The sequence below is a fragment of the Nomia melanderi genome, chromosome 2, assembly GCF_051020985.1.
Source record: "Nomia melanderi isolate GNS246 chromosome 2, iyNomMela1, whole genome shotgun sequence".
NCBI lineage: Eukaryota > Metazoa > Arthropoda > Insecta > Hymenoptera > Halictidae > Nomia > Nomia melanderi.
In genome coordinates, this window is record NC_135000.1 from 28,911,754 (window position 1) to 28,931,762 (window position 20,009).

General features: G+C 41.1%; 1 protein-coding gene across 5 annotated transcripts; it reads right to left on the reverse strand.

The window, feature by feature from the left end:
• Positions 1-978: 978 nt before the first annotated feature.
• dome (cytokine receptor domeless) lies at positions 979-19,901 on the reverse strand. 5 transcript variants are annotated; one of them, XM_076364859.1, is made up of 13 exons: positions 19,193-19,901; positions 15,888-16,479; positions 15,342-15,641; positions 14,393-14,710; positions 14,159-14,316; positions 13,900-14,071; positions 13,512-13,820; positions 13,255-13,403; positions 12,295-13,183; positions 12,073-12,219; positions 11,895-11,985; positions 11,753-11,822; positions 979-11,665 (listed from the first exon to the last, which is right to left on the reverse strand). In XM_076364859.1, the coding sequence occupies exons 2-13, from the start codon at positions 16,462-16,464 to the stop codon at positions 10,250-10,252; spliced, it is 4,596 nt and encodes a 1,531-aa protein (XP_076220974.1). In that variant the 5' UTR covers positions 16,465-16,479; positions 19,193-19,901; the 3' UTR covers positions 979-10,249. The 5 variants fall into 5 exon arrangements, with proteins under 5 accessions (XP_076220974.1, XP_076220971.1, XP_031844734.2 ...); XM_076364856.1 differs by having other exon boundaries at positions 979-11,668; positions 19,193-19,898; XM_031988874.2 differs by lacking the exon at positions 19,193-19,901 and adding an exon at positions 17,660-17,934 and having other exon boundaries at positions 979-11,668.
• Between the last annotated feature and the right edge of the window lie 108 nt (positions 19,902-20,009).

Below are 20,009 nucleotides of genomic sequence, written 5' to 3' on the forward strand. Positions count from 1 at the left end.
CGAAACGTCAACAGGCAAACAGAGGTGAACTGCAGAGTACACGTTTGCACTTTTGAAAGCCAAATAGAGACCACCTGCGTACACATCTGTATGAATTGTAACTTACCAATTGTATGAAGCAATAACTACATATAAGACAAAACGAAACGTTTCTAGCAAGGAGGCCTTACGAACGTCGATTCAGCGACGAATTCCTGATTCAATGTTCGCAAGGACTTCTTGTCGATTTGAACAGCAATTATTCGACGTACAATACTGCTGAACGCTACGCAACGAGAGCAATAGGGAACGCATTACGAGGATGTAGTATTTTTGTAAATTAGAGCGTGAACAAAGTATGCGAATATACCGAGTATTAAACTTTACATTGTAGACTGAGCAATGTAGGAACTAGGACACTGGTTATATCGTCCGTTTTCAGGATTGAACATCGATTGTTCACACGTTTATAGGAAGATCCAATTTCTCGCGAATTAGATCTGTAAATTAATTTCTGCAATGATCCGCAGTCTATCGATGTAATTAAACGTGTGAACAGTTTAGTGAAATCCGGTAGGAGCACAATTGTTGTACAGTTAAAAACAGAGAACAAAAAACAAGTCAAATGCATTACGTCGATATAAATGTTATATATTTCAGCATAATCGTTATAAAGCGCTTATCGACAGCGTCGATATTCAAGATAAAGAGATGTTACAAAGAGTTCTTGCATCCGTTCGTTCTCCACGATCCGTGTATGAGTATTGAAAACAAAACGACTTTGGAATTGTTTGCAAACAAAAAAAGACAGACAGACAGACAGACAGAGAAAAGAAAAAAAAAGACAGAGATAAACGAATAAGAGACTTAAGAGAATCCACGTAAAATGGCAAGGCTCGACGGCATGGCATACATAATGGCGTACCAGCGACGGTCCACAGAAACGAACTTAAGCACAATTTCTGTGTATACAAAGAAATAAATAATAAAACCAAAAAAAAAATGTAGTAAAAATATATTTTACAATACTCTGTACAAGATCTCATTAGAATTAGTATAGAGTTTAGCTCGGCGCAGATTGGTTATCGCGAAGAAAAAAAAAAACTGGCTGATCAACCCTGGAATACTGCTATCGCGATCTTTTCTTCTTAAAACACTTTTATCGCGAGCACAACTTGTTTATGCGATACATGACGGTTAAAAACAACTTCGTCGAATCGGCCATCAATAACGTACGTGTAACGAGTGATTCACTTGTTCGCGGAACAGATTTCCCATATTTTATTTTTGTCTTTTCCTTTCCCTTTTCTTTTTTTTTTTTTTTTGATCGAGAGAAACCGAAGATCCGGAGTCACAGTATTCCACGATCAACGTTGGCGTAGTGTCCGTACATTTCTGCAAAATAAAAATAAAAGGGAGATGATGACGATGATAATAATAATCGTGTCTCCGAATGTACGTTCGCAAAATCGGTGAAATTCGAATGAAATTGTATCCCGCCTCTCGTTAAACAACGCTCTTCCGTCGTCGACGTTTAAAACATTCTTTGTTTGTGGAAACGACGAGCTGTTGATCCCGAACGTGATCCGATTTTCGCTTCGCAGAAATAAACAGGCACGCGAGACACGTAAAGAGCAGAATTCTCTCAACAATTCCTTTCTGTCACTACGTCAACAACAAATCTTTCAATCGAAATCTACTAATCGCTGTCAACAATTCACTGCACTCTGAATGTGTGTGTGTATATATGTATATATATATAAATATATAATTATGTGTATAATTATATATATACATATATATAAAGAGAGAGAGAGAGAGAAAGAGGAAGAAAAAAATTCTACAATGAGGGAGCTCAGCAAAAAAAGGAAAATCGAACACGATTATATTACACGTAAAGAGAGAAAAAGAGAGAAAGAGAGAGAGAGAGAAAAGAAAGAGTGACAGAGAGACGAAAAACAACCAGTATTTACATAAGTCGATTATTTACGAGTCATTGCACTAAGATTGCTTCGCGTTCTATTAAAAATGATCCCAATTATTTCCGTATCGAATTCAGGCCGGTTTTCAAGTATTCGATTGAATCGTCAATGAAACTCCGTATCGTTGATAACGCCGAGCTCCCGCAGTATCAATGAGCGTTACAACATAAACATTATACAGACGTCCCTAACGACCTACAGTCACTATTCAACTAAATTACACGAGGGTTGTTTGATTACATTAGAAACAAAAAAAAAAGAAGAGGAGGAGAGAAAAAAAATTGATGAATATACGCGCTCCTATATACGCCCACAATCTCTGCAAGGCAAATTAATTAGTAAAGATAATGTGTGTAATGATAGAAATATGTCTTACACGTGTCATATATCACCTATGTATCATCTACTTATACATATACATATATATATACATATATATGTATATTTATATATAAATTTATATATTTATATATCTATATATATATAAATATATAAATATAATATTAATATAAATCACTTAAACTGCAATTCCATCGTTTAAAACTTCTATTTTTTTTTTAACCTACATTACAGTATATATATTTATATATATATTTATATATATATATATATATATATATGTGTATATATATAGATATATATATATATATATTTATTTATTTATTCATTTATTCATTTATTTATAGTGTGCAATAAAGTAGTTCTTTTCTTCGTTTATAAATATGTAACAAAAATAGATAATAATAGAGATATTGTATGTACAATGTAGACATGTAAAACCTAACAAAGTAGAGATGCACTCGATTACTTCCTCTAAATCAATCTAATAAGCCTTTATCGTGAGAAATACTTAATTATCTCAACATGAGCATATCCGCGACAAAATCTTGCGTGCGTTCGTGCAATTTTGCGGTTACGGGACATTTTCTTTCTTTCCGTTTATTAACGCGACTGTACAATTCATTAATATATTTCGCTCTTTACTCCGATGCTCCGTTATTTTTCCCCTTCGTTTTCTATCCAATAAAAATTCCATCGGACGGATCGACGAACATATCATGATCGATCTACATCGTTGATTCTCTTCTACACGCATTTTTAACCCTCGGAAGACGGACATCCTTCGCCACCCTTCTTAATTTTCCCTTCTAAACAGACAAACTCGAGGAATTTCGGAAAATCACAGACACGAACTGTCAGCTGAAAACAATACGAAAACAAAAGGAATTCCCGTTCGAAAATGTGGGTCGACGCAATAGGGCCACCGTTCTCCGAGAGTTAAAACGCTCCGCGTGCGTCTGTCCGTGGTTCCCCGCACAAAAATCGTGTTTTCTAGGTCGAATGCACTCAGGACACGCAGAGAACGCGTTCATCGATCGTTCCCCTAATTGTTCAACTTAACGTCGTATCGGCGGACGGCGCAGTGCGGCGTTAAAAATATCGATAAACACGGGACGGCCGTTTATAATCCTTCTAAAAGCTGAATATGCATCTCTCGCCGTGGCGTTGCCGTTAAAAACAGATATGAGGGCAGCCACGCACGGCGGCCTTCGACGTAAATTTACGCCCGTAGATCGAGCGATTCCCTTTGATTTCCTTTTCGTTCCACTAACCACCCCGCCATCGGTTAATTAACATTATCGCTTCGAAGAGAACTTACGGCGAATCGAAAGCTGTAGGCGCCAAGGCCGCGGAACGGATTAACCATTAACGCGAAGGCAACAAAACTGGATATGTTCCGGACGCACGAATCGCAGGACACGTTTTGCATAGGCTTTTGTATTCGAAGGACAACCCGCGAATCGCGGGTAAACTCAGTGGAACCATAAAGGGAAATTTAGGTCGTTAATTTTTGAAATTCCGACGATCGTAAGGTCCAAGGACGGGCTTCCGTTTACGATCCCGCTGCGTTTATTGGCTCGTTGTATTTTATGCTTCAAGGTGACCTGGAAGCGACGATAAACCCAGTGGGACCGTAGAAGTTTCGGACCGATAATAAAATATATCTTGAACAGCGAACAAATGACATCGGTTAGGACTTTATCGTCGTTTACAGTTGATTTAGGAGTTGCTTAGGAAAGTTGTGTGCCTTTGGTAGTTAGAAGCGAAGTTAGGAACGAATGGTTTTGATCGATGCGGTTGTTTTATAGTTGATTGGTGTAAACGATTTTGAGTGTGAGTGTATAGCTCTGCCAGGTTTACTGAACAAGTGTATCGTTGCCTTTGAGAGGAAGTTTGGAGGGTTTTTAAGTTCCTCGTTGCTTCTCACCGCAATAGTTCCGCCGATAGACGAGATAATTAATATTCTTATCCTTAAACTAGGTAGCAATTTCTATGTTACACACGTGATTCGTTAAATATTAGCGGCTGGCTCACTTAGTAACAACAATATTAACATACGAGTATACGTAAGCTCGCTTCAGAGACGGTTCCACGAACGTCGAATTCTTCCGCGGAACCAGTTACACATCATTTCACAAGTACAAACAACTTCGTTGACCTATTAACCGGGGAAGAGGGTGAATCCTGGTTTTTCTCATTTATTCGGTGAACAATCCGTGCCGCCCGTTGCGGCGCGTCACTTTTATTAGACAGCGACGCCCGCCGCGGTGTATGTTTGATCATTGTTGACGCTTTTACGCGGTTTATATTTTCGAATACTTCAATCATTTCAAATATTTTCAAATATTCCAAATATTTCAAATATTTTCAAATATTTTCAAATATTTTCAAATATTCCAAATATTTCAATCATTTCAAATATTCTCAAAAATTCCAAATATTTTCGAATGTTCATAATATTCCAAATATTCCAAATATTTCTAATATTCCAAATATTCCAAATATTCCAAATATTTCAAATATTTCAAATATTTCAAATATTCCAAATATTTCTAATATTCCAAATATTCCAAATATTCCAAATATTCCAAATATTCCAAATATTCCAAATATTCCAAACATTTTCAAATATTCCAAATATTCCTAATATTCCAAATATTTTCAAATATTCTTCATATTTTAAATATTTCAAATATTCCAAATATTCCAAATATTCCAAATACTCCAAATACTCCAAATATTCCAAACATTCCAAATATTTTCGAATATGTAAAATGTTCCGAACACTTAATATCATACACGCGATAACACGAAGGCTCCTAAAATGCGACGCGAGCGATCCCGAGCGCGATAAACCCGCCGCTCGCATCCCGTTAATCGAAAGTTGAATTCACGGGAATTTTGGATTCGCGCAAGTATCCGCGGGCAATCTGTCACGCTCGTTTCATTCCTCTTGAGTTACAGCGTCTACGCCGAGGCCGATATCGCCCGGTTAACAGGTGAAAGTTTGTTTCTTTCCTCGTTCCGCGCAGACACTTTCAACAAGAAGACATCGTCGGCAAATATTGTTTGAACTTGCAAAATAAGTCGGCTACACACATCCTCCCAGGCCTTTTTTGTACGCGTGTATACAGGGTGTGCCGTGTAACGGCGGCGAAATCCCGCCGGTACGTTTCACGCATAATAAAGAAAGAAAGAATCGTAACGCGAACATCGGCTCGCATCGGTTTTAACCGGAAAGCCTCGAAATTCTGAAAACATCGGCTCCGTCGAACGAGAATAACATTGTCACGCGTTGCAATTGTCAATGTACTTGCTAAATGAAAAATAATTTACGATGTGGAACGACATTAACGATAGAAGATATCGTGAACAGATTTCTTAAAAGAAACGAACGATCAACGGAGAAACTTTCGAATAAATCTGTGGCCTTATGTCTCTAAGTAGAACGTTTGCTTGTTTTCTCGCGTGATACAGAAAGATTCGGACACCCTGTGTATTGATTAGCAGCGGATTAGATTATTCAATATGAGGTAAAGCGCGAATGATCGGCGTGTAATCGCGAGGTACGATTGCTCGCGATAACACAAGAAAAATAGTTTCATCCTGCCATCCTATTATCTTTGCACCGTGTAAAACTTCGTTTAACGAATGGACGATCGCGAAGATTGATTAACAATGCATTGATCGAAAGCCACGTTTCGATATGATTTCTCAATACAACGCTTTCAGGATCCAATGATATGTCCTAGCAACCAATGATCCAACAACATCACAACAATATTTAACTGTCTAAAACAATTGCTCGTTGATCACTGATGAAACAGGAAGTATTTAAAAAGAAAAAAAGGCCTGTAAAATCTTATGTACCCCGTCAATGACTAGCTTAAGGTATTATGCATACATATACATATACATATATATAGATATGTATACCTATACATATATCTATATACATCTATATATATGCATACGTATATATAGATATATGTATATAGATATATAAATCTTGTTTTGTTTTCTTTTAGAGTAAACGATTCAATGGCAATGCGTGATTCCATAAAATTTCTGCACAAGAGGGCCACCTCTGGCTGTTCTACTAGCACTTCATGAACGTTTCGATGATTCAGAATTTTTTTTTTGAAACCTCGCTGACCGGCGACGGTGATCTCAATTTTCCAAGAGAGAAACCTGACCGCCCGACTGTCGTGTGATAACAAAACGGTAACAATATTTAAAATATAATTTACTTCATATAACAATGACGATCTAAAAGAGTTCGACGCCGAGGAGTTTGTTCTTTTTTTGTTCTAAAAGAATATTAAACATTGAAATGCCGATAAAAGCAGTGTGTCCAAGCGCAGTCAGCGAAGGCTGTAAAACAGAAATTGTTCTCTCGGAGGGACTGGGGGTTGACGTGTCAAGCGCACCCCGACTCATTGCAAATCCCGGGTGTAAACTGTGTCGTGGACGGGACCCACGGTGGGATGCTTGCAGCCGAGATGGGGTGGAAGGGGCGGGCTCAAGCGATCCTTGTGGCCACAAACTGGGGCTGGGGCGTCCGGTCCATTATCAAGGACTACCGACAGGATGAGTTAAAAACCGTCGTACCGTATGATACTGCGAAAACGCTAACAGCTGATGGGTATAGCGACGGTACGATATTGTATTGCGGAAATGCGGACGGGCCGGTGACAGGCATACGTCAGCATTATGTCGATAGAGCGATGTGTATGGAGGAGGAGGCAACCGCGAGGCAGACCCGAAGCCGGGCGACGCGCGGAACCGTCGAATCCTGGAATTGGAGGCGGGGTTGGAGGCACTGCGTCTGGCAGCCAGTGCGCCGGTGAGAAATTTTTCGGATCCGGACGGACCGATGGTGGTCGAGGAGAAGACTGCAGCTGGGGCCCAGAGTGGGAGAGTGGCCGCCACGCCGAGCGGCGTGGAAGAACATGGGCGCAAAGGACCAGCCCCGCTTAGAAGAGGCTGCAGCGGTCAGGAAGGAGGGGTAGGGTGGGGCAGGCCTGACCCGATACACCCCGAGTGGGTTTGGAGCCAGGCGCTGTTTCGGATGAGGGTTGACGACGGGGTAGAGAAGCTGAGATTAGAGTATGGTGGTAGGTTGGACTTCCTTCCGATGAATTTATGTGCCAAAATGTAAAATTTAAGATGGCCCGACACGAGTGTGACGGGTGCCCGGGGAAGAGGGTGCGTTCGAGGGGGTGCATGTGTTAGGACGACCCATGCAGGCATGTGATCATAAAGACACCGAAGTTGGAGACGGGCTTCCTAAAAATGGGAGCAACCATGATTACTCCTTAGGCGGGAATTCTGCTATTGGGAGACCTTTTACGGATATGTACCGTACAAAGGAATTGATGTGTTGCGGCCGGAGGTAAAAACTTGGCTACGCGAGCCCTTGGACTTGGGAGGTCCATTGGCAGGTACCCGGGCTTGTTATATAATGAGGTCTTGAACTTTATGGAGAGTGAGTGGAGAATGCCCAGACGGTTAGTGAGTGTGGAGGAATGGGTACAGAGTGGTAAGTGGATGGAAGGAAAAGCGGGTGCAGGACAAGAGATAAATTTAACTATCGACGGGCGTAATAATCGTGTAGGGTCGAAGCCCGTGGATGGCGTGTTGTTGAGTGACTCGGCAATGATATCGGAGTTACGCCGCCCACCCGGGAAAGGATGGTAATGCAGAAGAGCGAGACCGCGAAGGTGAGGCCGGTAGTGGAGACAAGCAATGAGGTGAATCGAAAGATGAACTACCTCGAGACGGGCCTAGAAGGGAGCAGGCTGAGTACGCTTTTCGCAGGGGAGAGGGGATGAGAGAATTGATATGGATCTGATAGAGGCGGTAAGGAGCCCTCTGTTACTGAAGGTTCCTTTGGACCAGGGCGGTTTCGACCAGCATCAGAGTGGGGTTCGTCCAATACATCATCGACACGTACAGGAAGATTGGCTATGAGGTGCATCCGATGAAAACTTATATCTCTAATTCGAATGAATTCTCAACAGACGATGAAATATATAAATATATATATAGATAGATATATAGATATATATATATATATATATATATATATATATATATATATATATATATATATATTTATATACGTGTGTAAAAAACGTGCAAAATCTAGCTGCTCAAAACTGCAATTTGATTAATCTTCCCTTATCTTATTATCCTTGACCCTGTACTCGTTGCCATAGTTTCCTTTTTTTTTTTTACTGCGTACATTCCCTTTCGTTTTGTCGATCGTTGCTAACGATAGTAAGGTACTACAGGAACGATTTGTAAAGTTACTGTTCATAACTGCGGATTTTATGCATTCATAGCATACACGATTGTCTAATGTACAGATTAATTAACGGCTGGATAAAGCTTAACGAGGTTCCGACCTCGCTCGGACCCCGGCAGAACTCTAAATAGATTAAACACGTTTCCCGTTTAATTGCGGCTCCGACGAAATCACTCGGCGAAGATCCGTATAGTTGCATGAACGTCCGCGATCTCGCGTGATTATGTACAAGATAAACAAATTGCGCGCACGGATGCAGCAGTTTCAGCGTAAAGAATTCATTGCGTGTGCTTACACTCGTATTAACGAACAAATGTCTCGACGGTCGGCCATTTGCATCCCCGCCGTTCGGGACCGAGCACGGCGGGGACGGAAACTCCCGATTAAAGCGATTCGCAGTTGCGTGTAATTTTTCGTCCCGTTTCCCTCCTTTCGTCGAACGCGAATACTCGTTCCGTTTCGAGAATCTAATCTCGTTGCTCGACAGACAACAGAAATCGGGGGAAAAGTGTCCGTACACCGCGAACGTTTCATCGCGATTCCTAATTCCAGTGCAACGCTCGGTGAAATAATTTCCTATCGAATCATTTTACCAAGAATTCGGCCCACTACAGATCCTTAAAAATATTCCTTTAAAAATTAAACGTTACGTTAAAATTACCGAAAGCAATAGAAAGCGGTGTACGAGTATCTTTTCCCCCCTCTCCGTTTGACTGCGACTTTAAACTTTCATCGAGATCCTCGAAAAAAAAGAGAAAAGAAAAGGAAGAAGAATTAAGAGAAAAAAACAAAAAGAATTTGATATGCATGTTACTATCATGCACGGAAAGGCAAAGCATGTTACTGCTATTCAGTGTCGGCATGACGTTCGAACGAAAACAATACGTCGAGAATTCGAATCATTGGGAACGCGTGATTCAACTATAACGTGAGAATATCTTCCCTTTTCGCGCAGGGTCGTTCGAAAGCTTCGACGTGAAGCTATTATTATACTGCTGCCGATAGTCAGCGAAGAGATTTGATTGTTCCGACAACAAGAAGCTGTCCGTCGACGGGTGTGTATGCCACATAATTTACTTAACCTACGGATCCTTACTCTATGGCGTTGCTAGTGTGATCCCCGTCATCACATTGCACAATAATATGATACAAAAGTAACTCATTTTTGTACATACTTTCACGAGAGAGTGTTTTCGTATCGTTTTCGTTTCATTCGTGTACTCGTTATTATCGTTCGCGCACGATAAATCCTCCCCGCCCGTAATTCTCAGTCGTAACTAATCGTTGAGTCGTGCTGCGTTCGCGTCTCGGACCACGGCGAAAAACACTAAAGGCTCCTGAAAAGCGCGCGTCACGGTGACGTCGTCGCGTTCTCGGAACGCGTGATTTCGTTTAGCATTTTTCAAACGGTCCAAAATACTATTATTCGTAGAAAACCGAACGCAGAGCTTTCTCCGCTCCACGCTCTGAAAGCACCTACAAACGTGAAATCGTATTGCACCAGCTCGGTCCAATTGGGAACGTGAACGTTCCCGTGTCGACGGAGGTTCATACAAAAAAAAAACAGAAAAAAAACGACCAACACTGGTTACACTGCCATACTGGATCGACACAATTCGCGCCCCTCGTTTTCCCTTCATTGAATAGTACTTGGCACAACAGTCACTTTACTGTATTGTTCGTCGGACTGTCCAGTGGTGTTCTGCGGCAGCGGCTTCTCGAATCTCTCGTGCTGCACGTACGGCGACGACACCGTCGACGACCTGTACTGGTCCAGCTTCGGATTCTCCGCTATAGTAACGTAACCAGTGTTCTGTTTGCTGGCGATGATCGGCTTGTCGATGTCCAGCTTGCCGGTCGGCTTCGTTCCGCCGGTCTGCCAGCAGTGAGGATACGCGGTGTCCTCCTCGCCCCTGTCTTCTATCGTCTCCGTCGTTTCCGGCTTTCCCAGCTGTTGCTGTTGCAATATCTGGAAAACGGAGCTGGCAAGCACATAGGGTTTCGAGCCGTCGGCCGCAGAGGACTCGGGCGGGCTCGGTTTAGGCGACGACTCCGAGGCAGCCGGTTGGAAGCTCGGTTTCTTCAGCACCTCGGAAATCGAGGACACAGAAACGTACGGCTTCGACGTGGTGTCCAGCGTGGATGGCAAAGACGTTGGACTGGCGAACGAGGATACGAACGGTTTGTTGCACGCGTCGGTTAGAGACGTCGAAGCGAACGGAGTGGCCATTGTGGTACTCCTTGTGCCGTCCATACCACTCAGAGTGAACGGTTTCTTCAGCGAGTCGATTAGGCCTGTTTGCACGTAAGGCTTCGAAGTTTTGTCGCTGGTAGAGAATGGCGTTAACGTCTCCAGTTTCGCTTTGTTCGACTCCGTAAACGCCAGGTCGTCCAGATCGCGCAGGGTCTCGATGGTCTTCTTGTCTTTCTGCTTCTGCTCCAAGGAAGCCAGAGTTATGTACGCATTCGCAGCTTTCGTCTCTGCTTTGATCGGTATCAGTGTATTCGCGGTAGGTTCTGCTAGATCCGTGTTGTCTTCGGATTTTGATTTCACCGGCTTGGGGACTGCTCCTATGACACTGTAACCACCGGCTGTTGCCGTCTCTTTGGGAACGGGACTCGGGTTACTCGATAGCTCCTCTGAAGATGGCATACTCATGTAACCGGTCGACGACCAAGTGTGTTGAGATGTTGTGTAACCCGTGCTGTCGGTTAAGTTAGGCGTGGACCGTGCCAGAGACAATGAGTCCCCGATTATTGGCTCTCCGGACTTCGCAACTTTCACGTACGAATTCCAGCGTTCCGTGTCCGCTGTGAATCCGGGTCTGGTCACTCCGACGTTCCGTTGACGTAAACTCGACGATTCACAGGGCAGCAACGTTTCCATTAATTTGTTCGGCGACACTGGTATTGGGTCTATCTCTGTGCCACTGTCGCTTGAAACTTGAGAGTCGGATGTGAGAGAAGAGGTGACGGACTCCTGACCGCTCGAACAGCCGCTCGAATCCGCGGACGATTGCCTTATGTGTGGTTCACCCACTTTTTGAAGAAGCTTCTATAATAAACATTGACAAACCATAAATAATGAAGACTTTCGATTAAACGTACACTAGTTATTTCTCGAAGAATGATACGTTACCATATTAGGCGCTAATCCCGGTGGTAATTTGACTTCAACGTCCTGCATGGCTTTACACTTCAACCACATTCTATAATAAATAAATCGCAAGTAAGGTGACGTTTGTTTTACAGAATATTTTTTACCAGGGGGGTTCACATACCTCTTCGACACGTGTCCAAGACAGAAAAGTATCGCCACCATACTAATACCTCCTATCACCCATATCATGACCCAGACACCGAACGATGGTCCTATGACATAACCGATTTGTCAATTAGTATCTTCAATATAAAAGAAAATTGATAATGTCAGAATTAAGAATGCAGTAATTGTATTACCATCACTGTAACAGTTTCCTTCTCCGGGTTCAGACCACGGTCCCTTCAAATGCATGTTGTCGGGCACAATATTGACAGCTCTCACGCGAAACTGGTATAACCGTTCCCTGCCCACTGTCTTGCAATCAGGGATAGGCAGTTGGGCCTCTGTAATGACGTATCGAAGACGTTAAACACAGGAATATTTTGCTAGCAAAGAAATTTCCTTTTTATTGATGTTACCTGTTTTAGTACTATTCTGTATATCACCATCACTGGAAGATATTTCATAGTAATTCAAATAGCCGCCCGCGTTTTGAGGCCTCTTCCACATAACGACCACTTGGCTGGAGTTCATGAATCGTACACTAGGCACCTCGATCCTTCCAGGTAGACCAATCTTTGTGACGTTGTAGATCGGCTGTGATTTCTTGCTGCAAGACACAGTACATGCTGCGACGCTGACACTGTAATTCGTGTGGACCATTAGATTCTTCAGTTCCACGTGATTAGCTTCCTCCACTTTCTGTGCATCCCTGTTGTAATACACTTCATAGTATCTCAGAACACCGTTCATAGCGTCCGGAGGTTTCCATGTAATGAACATGGTCGTGTTGGTCACGTTGATAACCTTGACATCTTGCGGAGGAGTTGTCGGTGCATCTTCCAGTGTCGTGTTGTATAAAGGATCGCTGTGCAATCCCTCTGTATTCTTCGTTAGTACAGCAACAGACAACATGTAAGTTGTATAAGGCTTCAAATTCGTGACTATTCCGTGAATGGTATGGGGATCCTTTATCGTTGTATTCAGCTTCGGTCCTTTACAGTTTAAGTTGTACGGTGATACGATAGGACAATAGTATATGTTGAATCCCTCCACGATTCCAATGCGATCGGAGCAATCCAGTTTCCAACCGACCTCGATGAAATTGGAGCCAATTCGGTTTATCCAAACGGACTTCATTTTTCCAACGATATTGTCGTGGATCACTGTACACGAGGCCCACACCATTCCACTGCTCGCCTTCTGAGTATTCGCTGAGATCGCGAATTGGTACACTTTCATAGGATCCGGTACAGTCATGTTGTATATCGTTGTATCCTTGGACACATGCACCCAATCCAGATAACCCTGAAAATATCAATTTCGACATGAATAGATTTCAATTATCGAATATCTGGCTGTTGTTGATGATTACATACAGTGCACTGATAAGGACGATCGCGGTCGTTATCGCACCAAAAAATTGTGTAATTCATGATTTCTGTGCTCATAATAGGCGGCTTCCAAGACAGCTCGTACAAGCCCCCGTGAAATGCGATTTTTGTAAACGCTATTGGCCCATCAGGTACTGTAAGATTTACATATATACGTTAAATCTTCTGTCGTGTAACAAATACCTAAACGAATGTGCAGGGATTAAGAAACTACTAATTTCGTTAGTCCTTTATGATCTTACTTTCGTATTGACTAGGAACAAAAATTTTAGCACGCTCCTTGTTTATTCCAACAACGTTCTTTGTAACGATTTCAAATCTGTAACTGTTAAAGCTAATTCCTTTGAACTTAGCATACGTATTTGTCGTCTCATTGGGAACAAGCGACACTTTTCGGCCGCTCTCCTCAACGTGATCAATCTTATACGTGAAATTGTCACCATTCTGCAAGTAGTCCGGTATAGTTTGCCAATACAGATACACATCTCTGCTAGCACTGTTCTCCGCTACTTCAAAGCTTCCGATATCGGTTTTTGGAGGACCGCCAGGTACTAAAATATATCAAGTACATGGAAATTAAGAGGAAAAAAAGAACGTCCCGAGGTATACTTACTAGCAAATGACCCTTACCTTTTGGTGGTGTTCTGAACGCAACAACGCTAAACTCGCTCCATTTATCATCCCCTATCGCAACAGCACTTTTCGTGGAAACACGTACATCGTAGCCGGTATTAGCGTACTCTAATCCAGTCAGATTATAGTATCTTTTGTGCATGTGGCTGTCATTTGTAATATTAATTACCTAATAGAAAATTGTGATCAATACAAAATTCATTAGAATAATTCTTTGACATTGAAAATATTCTATTATATATGTATATATATTCACCTGCCAGGTATCTTCAGAATGCCAGTGATTCTGATACATTATTTTATGGTATAAACCAGGTGGAAAGTTCTGCATAGGAAAAGGCACGCTCCAGTGCAATAACGCGCTGTCTGATGTTTTATTAATCACCGACAAATTCGCTGGTTTTGCGGGAATAACTAGAAACGGTTATATTGTAATTAGAATCAGAGTGATTTTAATCCACTTCCAAGCGTAAAAATAATGAATACCAACCGTGAGCGAAATGGTGAAATTTATATTGAAAACTGGCATTTCCTAGTACATTTTCCACATTTAATATGAACGTATAATATTCGTACGGCTGGCGGTAAATCGGGTTTGTAGTTGTATCCCACAGACACGTATTCGGTGGCAATGGTTTCGGGTTTTCTTTTGGGCACGGATATAACTTGCGTCCTCCCGCTCTTCCCGGCAATTTAAATACAAGCGTAAATCTCGTTGTAACATAATTCTGGACGGGAACCCATGAACAGTTCATATTCTCCCAATTGTGAGATACGCAAGAGAAGTTCAGTGGCTCTTTAGGCTTGTCTGTTAATAAGAATTATAATTAAAAACTGATTTCTCATCTTTCAAAGAAACGTATTTATGTGCTGTATTACTCATTTCCCTTATAAATTCTTTTTTCCAAGGAATTCAGGAATTTCTATTGAACGTATGATTCAATTGAAAATCCTTTAAAAAGTAAGTGAGTTTAAAGTACATATGGTTCTAAATGGTCCTCTTTGTATAGAAAGGTCTCTCCATCAATGAGCTTATCTCTCACATGATAGTCAAAGATGGATTCCAAGATTCAAAGCATATTAAATGATACTTCTACAACTCTAATGAATGCAGTCTTTTATTTCCATCAAATACTTTCTGACCTGTCCAGATAAGCACATATTTGAATGATACTATTTAACGCTGAAACTGCCAGACCAAAGAGATAACAGATGTCTCTCTGAGAAATATTAAAAAAATTGAGTTACCAATACGCAAACTGAATTGTAAATCGATTGAATCCCAAGAGATACACTCTTGGAGTTTCTATGGAGAAATTTCAAAAAGTAAATTTAACTGTTTGGTAGTTTTAATGTTAAGAAAGAATTCAAACTGCAAATGCAATTCTGAATCAATGACTGAATAAATGAAACAGCATTAATTAGAAAGCAATACTTACATCCTACTACAACTTTGTTCAAACAAACTGCTTCATATTGTTTGTTATAATCATTCTGCAGCCTCAATTTACAGTAATACATGTCCTCTGCGGGTGGAGGTCTTTCCACATCCAACGATATTGTAGTTTCATTAATGACTGTAATATATTGTGGTTCCATCTCTTTCTTATTTCGGAAGAATACAAGGTCCGTAGCATTTTTTCCGGGGAATTCAGAATCCACGAACGTACGATTCAATATACAAAGTATTTTTAATGGTTGACCATATTCAAGGACAATATCCCCTTGAGGCCAAGTTCCTTAAGAGAGAAGTTTACGTGTTAACAATGATTGCTGGTTATATAACTTATTTTAACAATTTCTTAGCTTTCTCTAAATTTCAGTCTACATTGCACTTTCAGTGCATTAAATATAGATATGTGCATTTAGCTCCTACACTAGAATTCCAAAACAAGAAGAAAGGTGCACGTTGTATTTATAAACTCAGCTATTCTAGACAGGTTCATGGAATAGTTACTTATTATGTTTATTGGTTTCAAACTTACTTCCAGGTGTTTTGAGACCGATCGCACACTGATTGAGATCTGCACTGCATAACGATGTACACAATAAAACAATAAAAGAGATTAAAAATGTTCTCCAAAAACAATTCCGCCACTGTGTACCAACTTTTTTAGTGGTAGGTAATAACAACTTTCTATCTGCTGGAGCTTTCCGCAAATTGCATGTATTAGAACAGACATAGCTATTCGAGATTTGTTTCTGTTTTTCAAGATGCATTATATCACAAGTACAGATAAAACGATTAACATCTTTGCTTGACACACAACGATTAAGCAAACATATTCTAGAAGAATGTTCGATAGCTGCTGAACATTCAGCTGCATTGCATGATTCATTTTGTATCCTATTGACACTATCGTTCTCCACAGGGAGATTGTTACTTATATCATGCTCATCATGTTTTTTACATTGCTCCGAATCACAGCACAGGGTGTCTGTCATTCTATGCACATCCGAAGATCTAGCAACATCATGTTTCAATACACTTTCCCAACCTGACAGTGATGATTGAAACATTTCTTGTAGGAGTCTTTTGGGGTCTGCTTTGGTCGAAGACATCTTGCACTCCCATCACTGAAAAGACATACAAAGATACACCAATTACTAAAAAGTGATGTTACTGACGATATTTGACTATGGTAGCACTAATAACAAAAAGTACTAAAGTGTGTAGAAAATAAGTACCAAAGTGCAAGAAAATGAAAACTGAAGTGTTCATTGATGAGACTCAACTGTATAGTGTCGAAGCCAAAGTGAGACTGAATCAGGAAACTCTGTCCTTATACTTGATAAAGATAAGGCAGTCATTAATGAGATGGAATACAGTTCTGATTGACAAATCCTAGGTCATGACATTTTATTTCATTAATTTGATATGATTTATTTCCAGTAATTCCTTATCAAGTTTTCCACTTCTTATGAATTAGTCTTTGATCGGAATTGGGTTTAACATTTTCAGAATGAGTCATAAAATGGAATGAATAATAAATATTGTGTGTAATATGTTAGATAAAAATAGCTACAACAAAATATTTAAAAAAAAACACAACATTAAGATTGCGTGTTGAAAGTAATTTTTCTGTGTGCATGTATTGAATAATATTAACTTTTGTATACTGTAGTATTATAGTGTAGGCGCATACCAAATGAGTAGACGAACAAACTAAAATCAGGGAGACAACTTTCCAAGATAAAAAGATTTCTAAATGAATAATTCATCGAGCAGATTGAATACCATTATTCAATATGTGACTCCAGCAAGATTTTAAGGGGATTCATACAATTCAACTCAAAAATTGTCAAGCAGTGTATATTAACTCGCAAACTGCTTTTCAAATTTATTACAACACTTTTGTAAATATTAATGTTCGTTGTGAAAACATACGTGACATATACAACAGCATTTAAAAATGAAAAATTAATAGATATATCAAACTTTGCAAACTTTGCAAACTTTGCACAATGCAACACACCAGTTCCCACATAAATCAGGAACCATTAACAATAATCCTTATAACAGAAGTATACGAAGAAAACTACTAATAATTAACCATTAGAAAAAGTGTAACTACAACAGATACCCAATAAGAATATTTAAAACTGAAATAATATACATGCACACTAGACTGTGAAAACTCCGAAAAAAGTTAAACAATGTTCCACACGACAAATGTTTGCAATAAACGGTTTCCATAATAAATTTCGCTCGAGTTCGATCAACCGGATACTTATTTATTAAAACAGTAATGCTCACACGACAATGGTTCAAGATCAATAAAACATGAATTACATGTAGAAAGTAAACAAAAATATGAACGACATAGATTACGCGTAACTCCGATGGGTTATCAAAGTACTCTAAAGCATTTCCTCGAGCATAAGCTGTCGTTATTTACTAGAAAAGAATAATTATCGGAGTAAGAGGAAAATATTGATAACTCGAAAACGTAATCAGTCATCACGGTCGTAGAATGAGCGAAAGAGAGAAAGAGAGAGGAGGAGAGCGGGAATGAAGGAGAGAGAGAGGGGGGAGAAAGAGAGAGAGAGAGAGAAAAAAGAAAGACATAAAAAAGGAGGGAGAATTATACACACATATACACATGTATATACATGCGTGTACATAGTGTGTAGCATTCGTGCACAAATTATTTAGCACGTTGCGGTACACGGTCGTTTCTATAAAACTGCGGAACATTCCCGGAGATATTCGAGACGCGTATCGCGTCGAGAGCGTTACGATCATTTATTTACGAGCATACGCCGCGCTGTATCCACGACGTAACGCGTCTCCGTGGTAGATGATCGTACCTCGTATCCCGTCTTGTCGCGCGTATACAGGGTGCTCCGGAACCAAATTCACGCTCCAGCTTGTTTTTAAAACTCAAACGAAATTTTGTCTCCTTCGTAAAATAGCAATAGAACGAAACCGTCCTATATTCGACTATACTCTATTTTCCGGAGGACGAAACCTGAATTAAATCGATGATCATACCATTCCTCTTCAATTACCCTGGAGGCTCATGTGTAACAGAAGTTACACGGCTAATTAAAACCAGTGTATCCAGAAATCTCTTCCGAAAAACAGATCACAGAATTTCTATTACATAATTTTTTCCCTCTGATATTTCTATTATTATGAACGCAGAACGATCCCGTAGTATAAATATTCGTTTCGTGGTATACCGAAAATGTGTTTGACACTGACAAATAGCAATATTTATATACATTGTTGGAAACGACCACCTCGTGCCTTACGCGCGCGTGTAGGAGTGTTTCCATCGACCGTATGCATTAAATATTTTGTAGACTATCGCCAACGCTAAGCGAGTCGATTTTCCCGGTGAATGTCTCTATTGAAAAGCTAAAACCATCTATTGTCGGTGCATTCTTTGTTGAAAATAACCTCCTCGATACGATCGTTGGATATTTAATAATGGGACACCCTGTATACGTGTACGTGTAGCTGCACACACGACTGTGTGCGTTCTCATGAATGCTTGCCTGACGTACACACAGGCTCGCACGGCCACACGCACGCCATATAATGTACACGCACGGAACAATGCACGTAACGAGAGGCTCGTTGAAACGAACGATACGGATTCCCATATCTGGTCGGGAACGGAAAAAAATCGGCGCGTGGCCGGATCATCCCCGAAATAGGGTTGCCGATCCGGGAAGCGTAGGTTTTCCCGTCTCGCCAGCGAAAGGACATATTTCGCGGATGGTGGGAAAGTCCAAAGCGGTCGTGAACGTCCATTATCGGATCTCGTTCCTGAACACTCACCGTCAGCAAACGATCGACGACGAGCTCCCGTAGATTCTCCCTCATCGTGCCAGCCTGAACTCCGTGTTCGTCGCCACTTCACTTCACCGAACTTAACTAACACGACGGCACGGTCGAACGCGGACCCGTTCTACCCGCTGGGTATATCCTCTGGTCACCCGTAACGCGCTCCGAAATATTCGATAGACACACGAGTGATCTCCCGTGGAACGCACACCGCAAACACGTAATCACAACGCAGTATCACGAGTCGCAGCCGCAGAAATCGGCCGTGTCACTTCATATTTGCGGAAAAATTCTGTTTACATTCGTCCAGAGGGACCCACGAATAAATATATACGATACACATTCTGGGTAAAATACGTGCGATCAATCGGCAGTGGTGCCAACATGTCGGCAACTGTTCACGAGAAATCCTGAGCCCGAGCGGGAGGCGATCGAACGTTCTCCCCTCGTGATCCCGAAAATTTCAACCTCTTCCGGATGCTCTCGGACAGGTTTCAACGGCGTTTTGGTGGAAACGTGATTGCGAAAGGGACGAAGGGAACACGTTTCGGGCATCGTAACTTGACGACATTGGCTGACGTCACGACGAGACGTCAAGCGCCGCATTCTCGGAAATGTAGGCGCAGGCTTCATTGTTGACCGCGATATCGTTCGGCTGGCGCCGTTTTTGAAACCGTTCGATTAGTCAATTTCTAAAGAGGGGAAATCGATCGTTGAACGAGTCCTCGTGGATGATCGAGATCAAGTTTAAACTGTAGTACGTAACGGTCCATTCGCGATGGCCAAAAGTGGTTGATGATTTTTGTTTTAT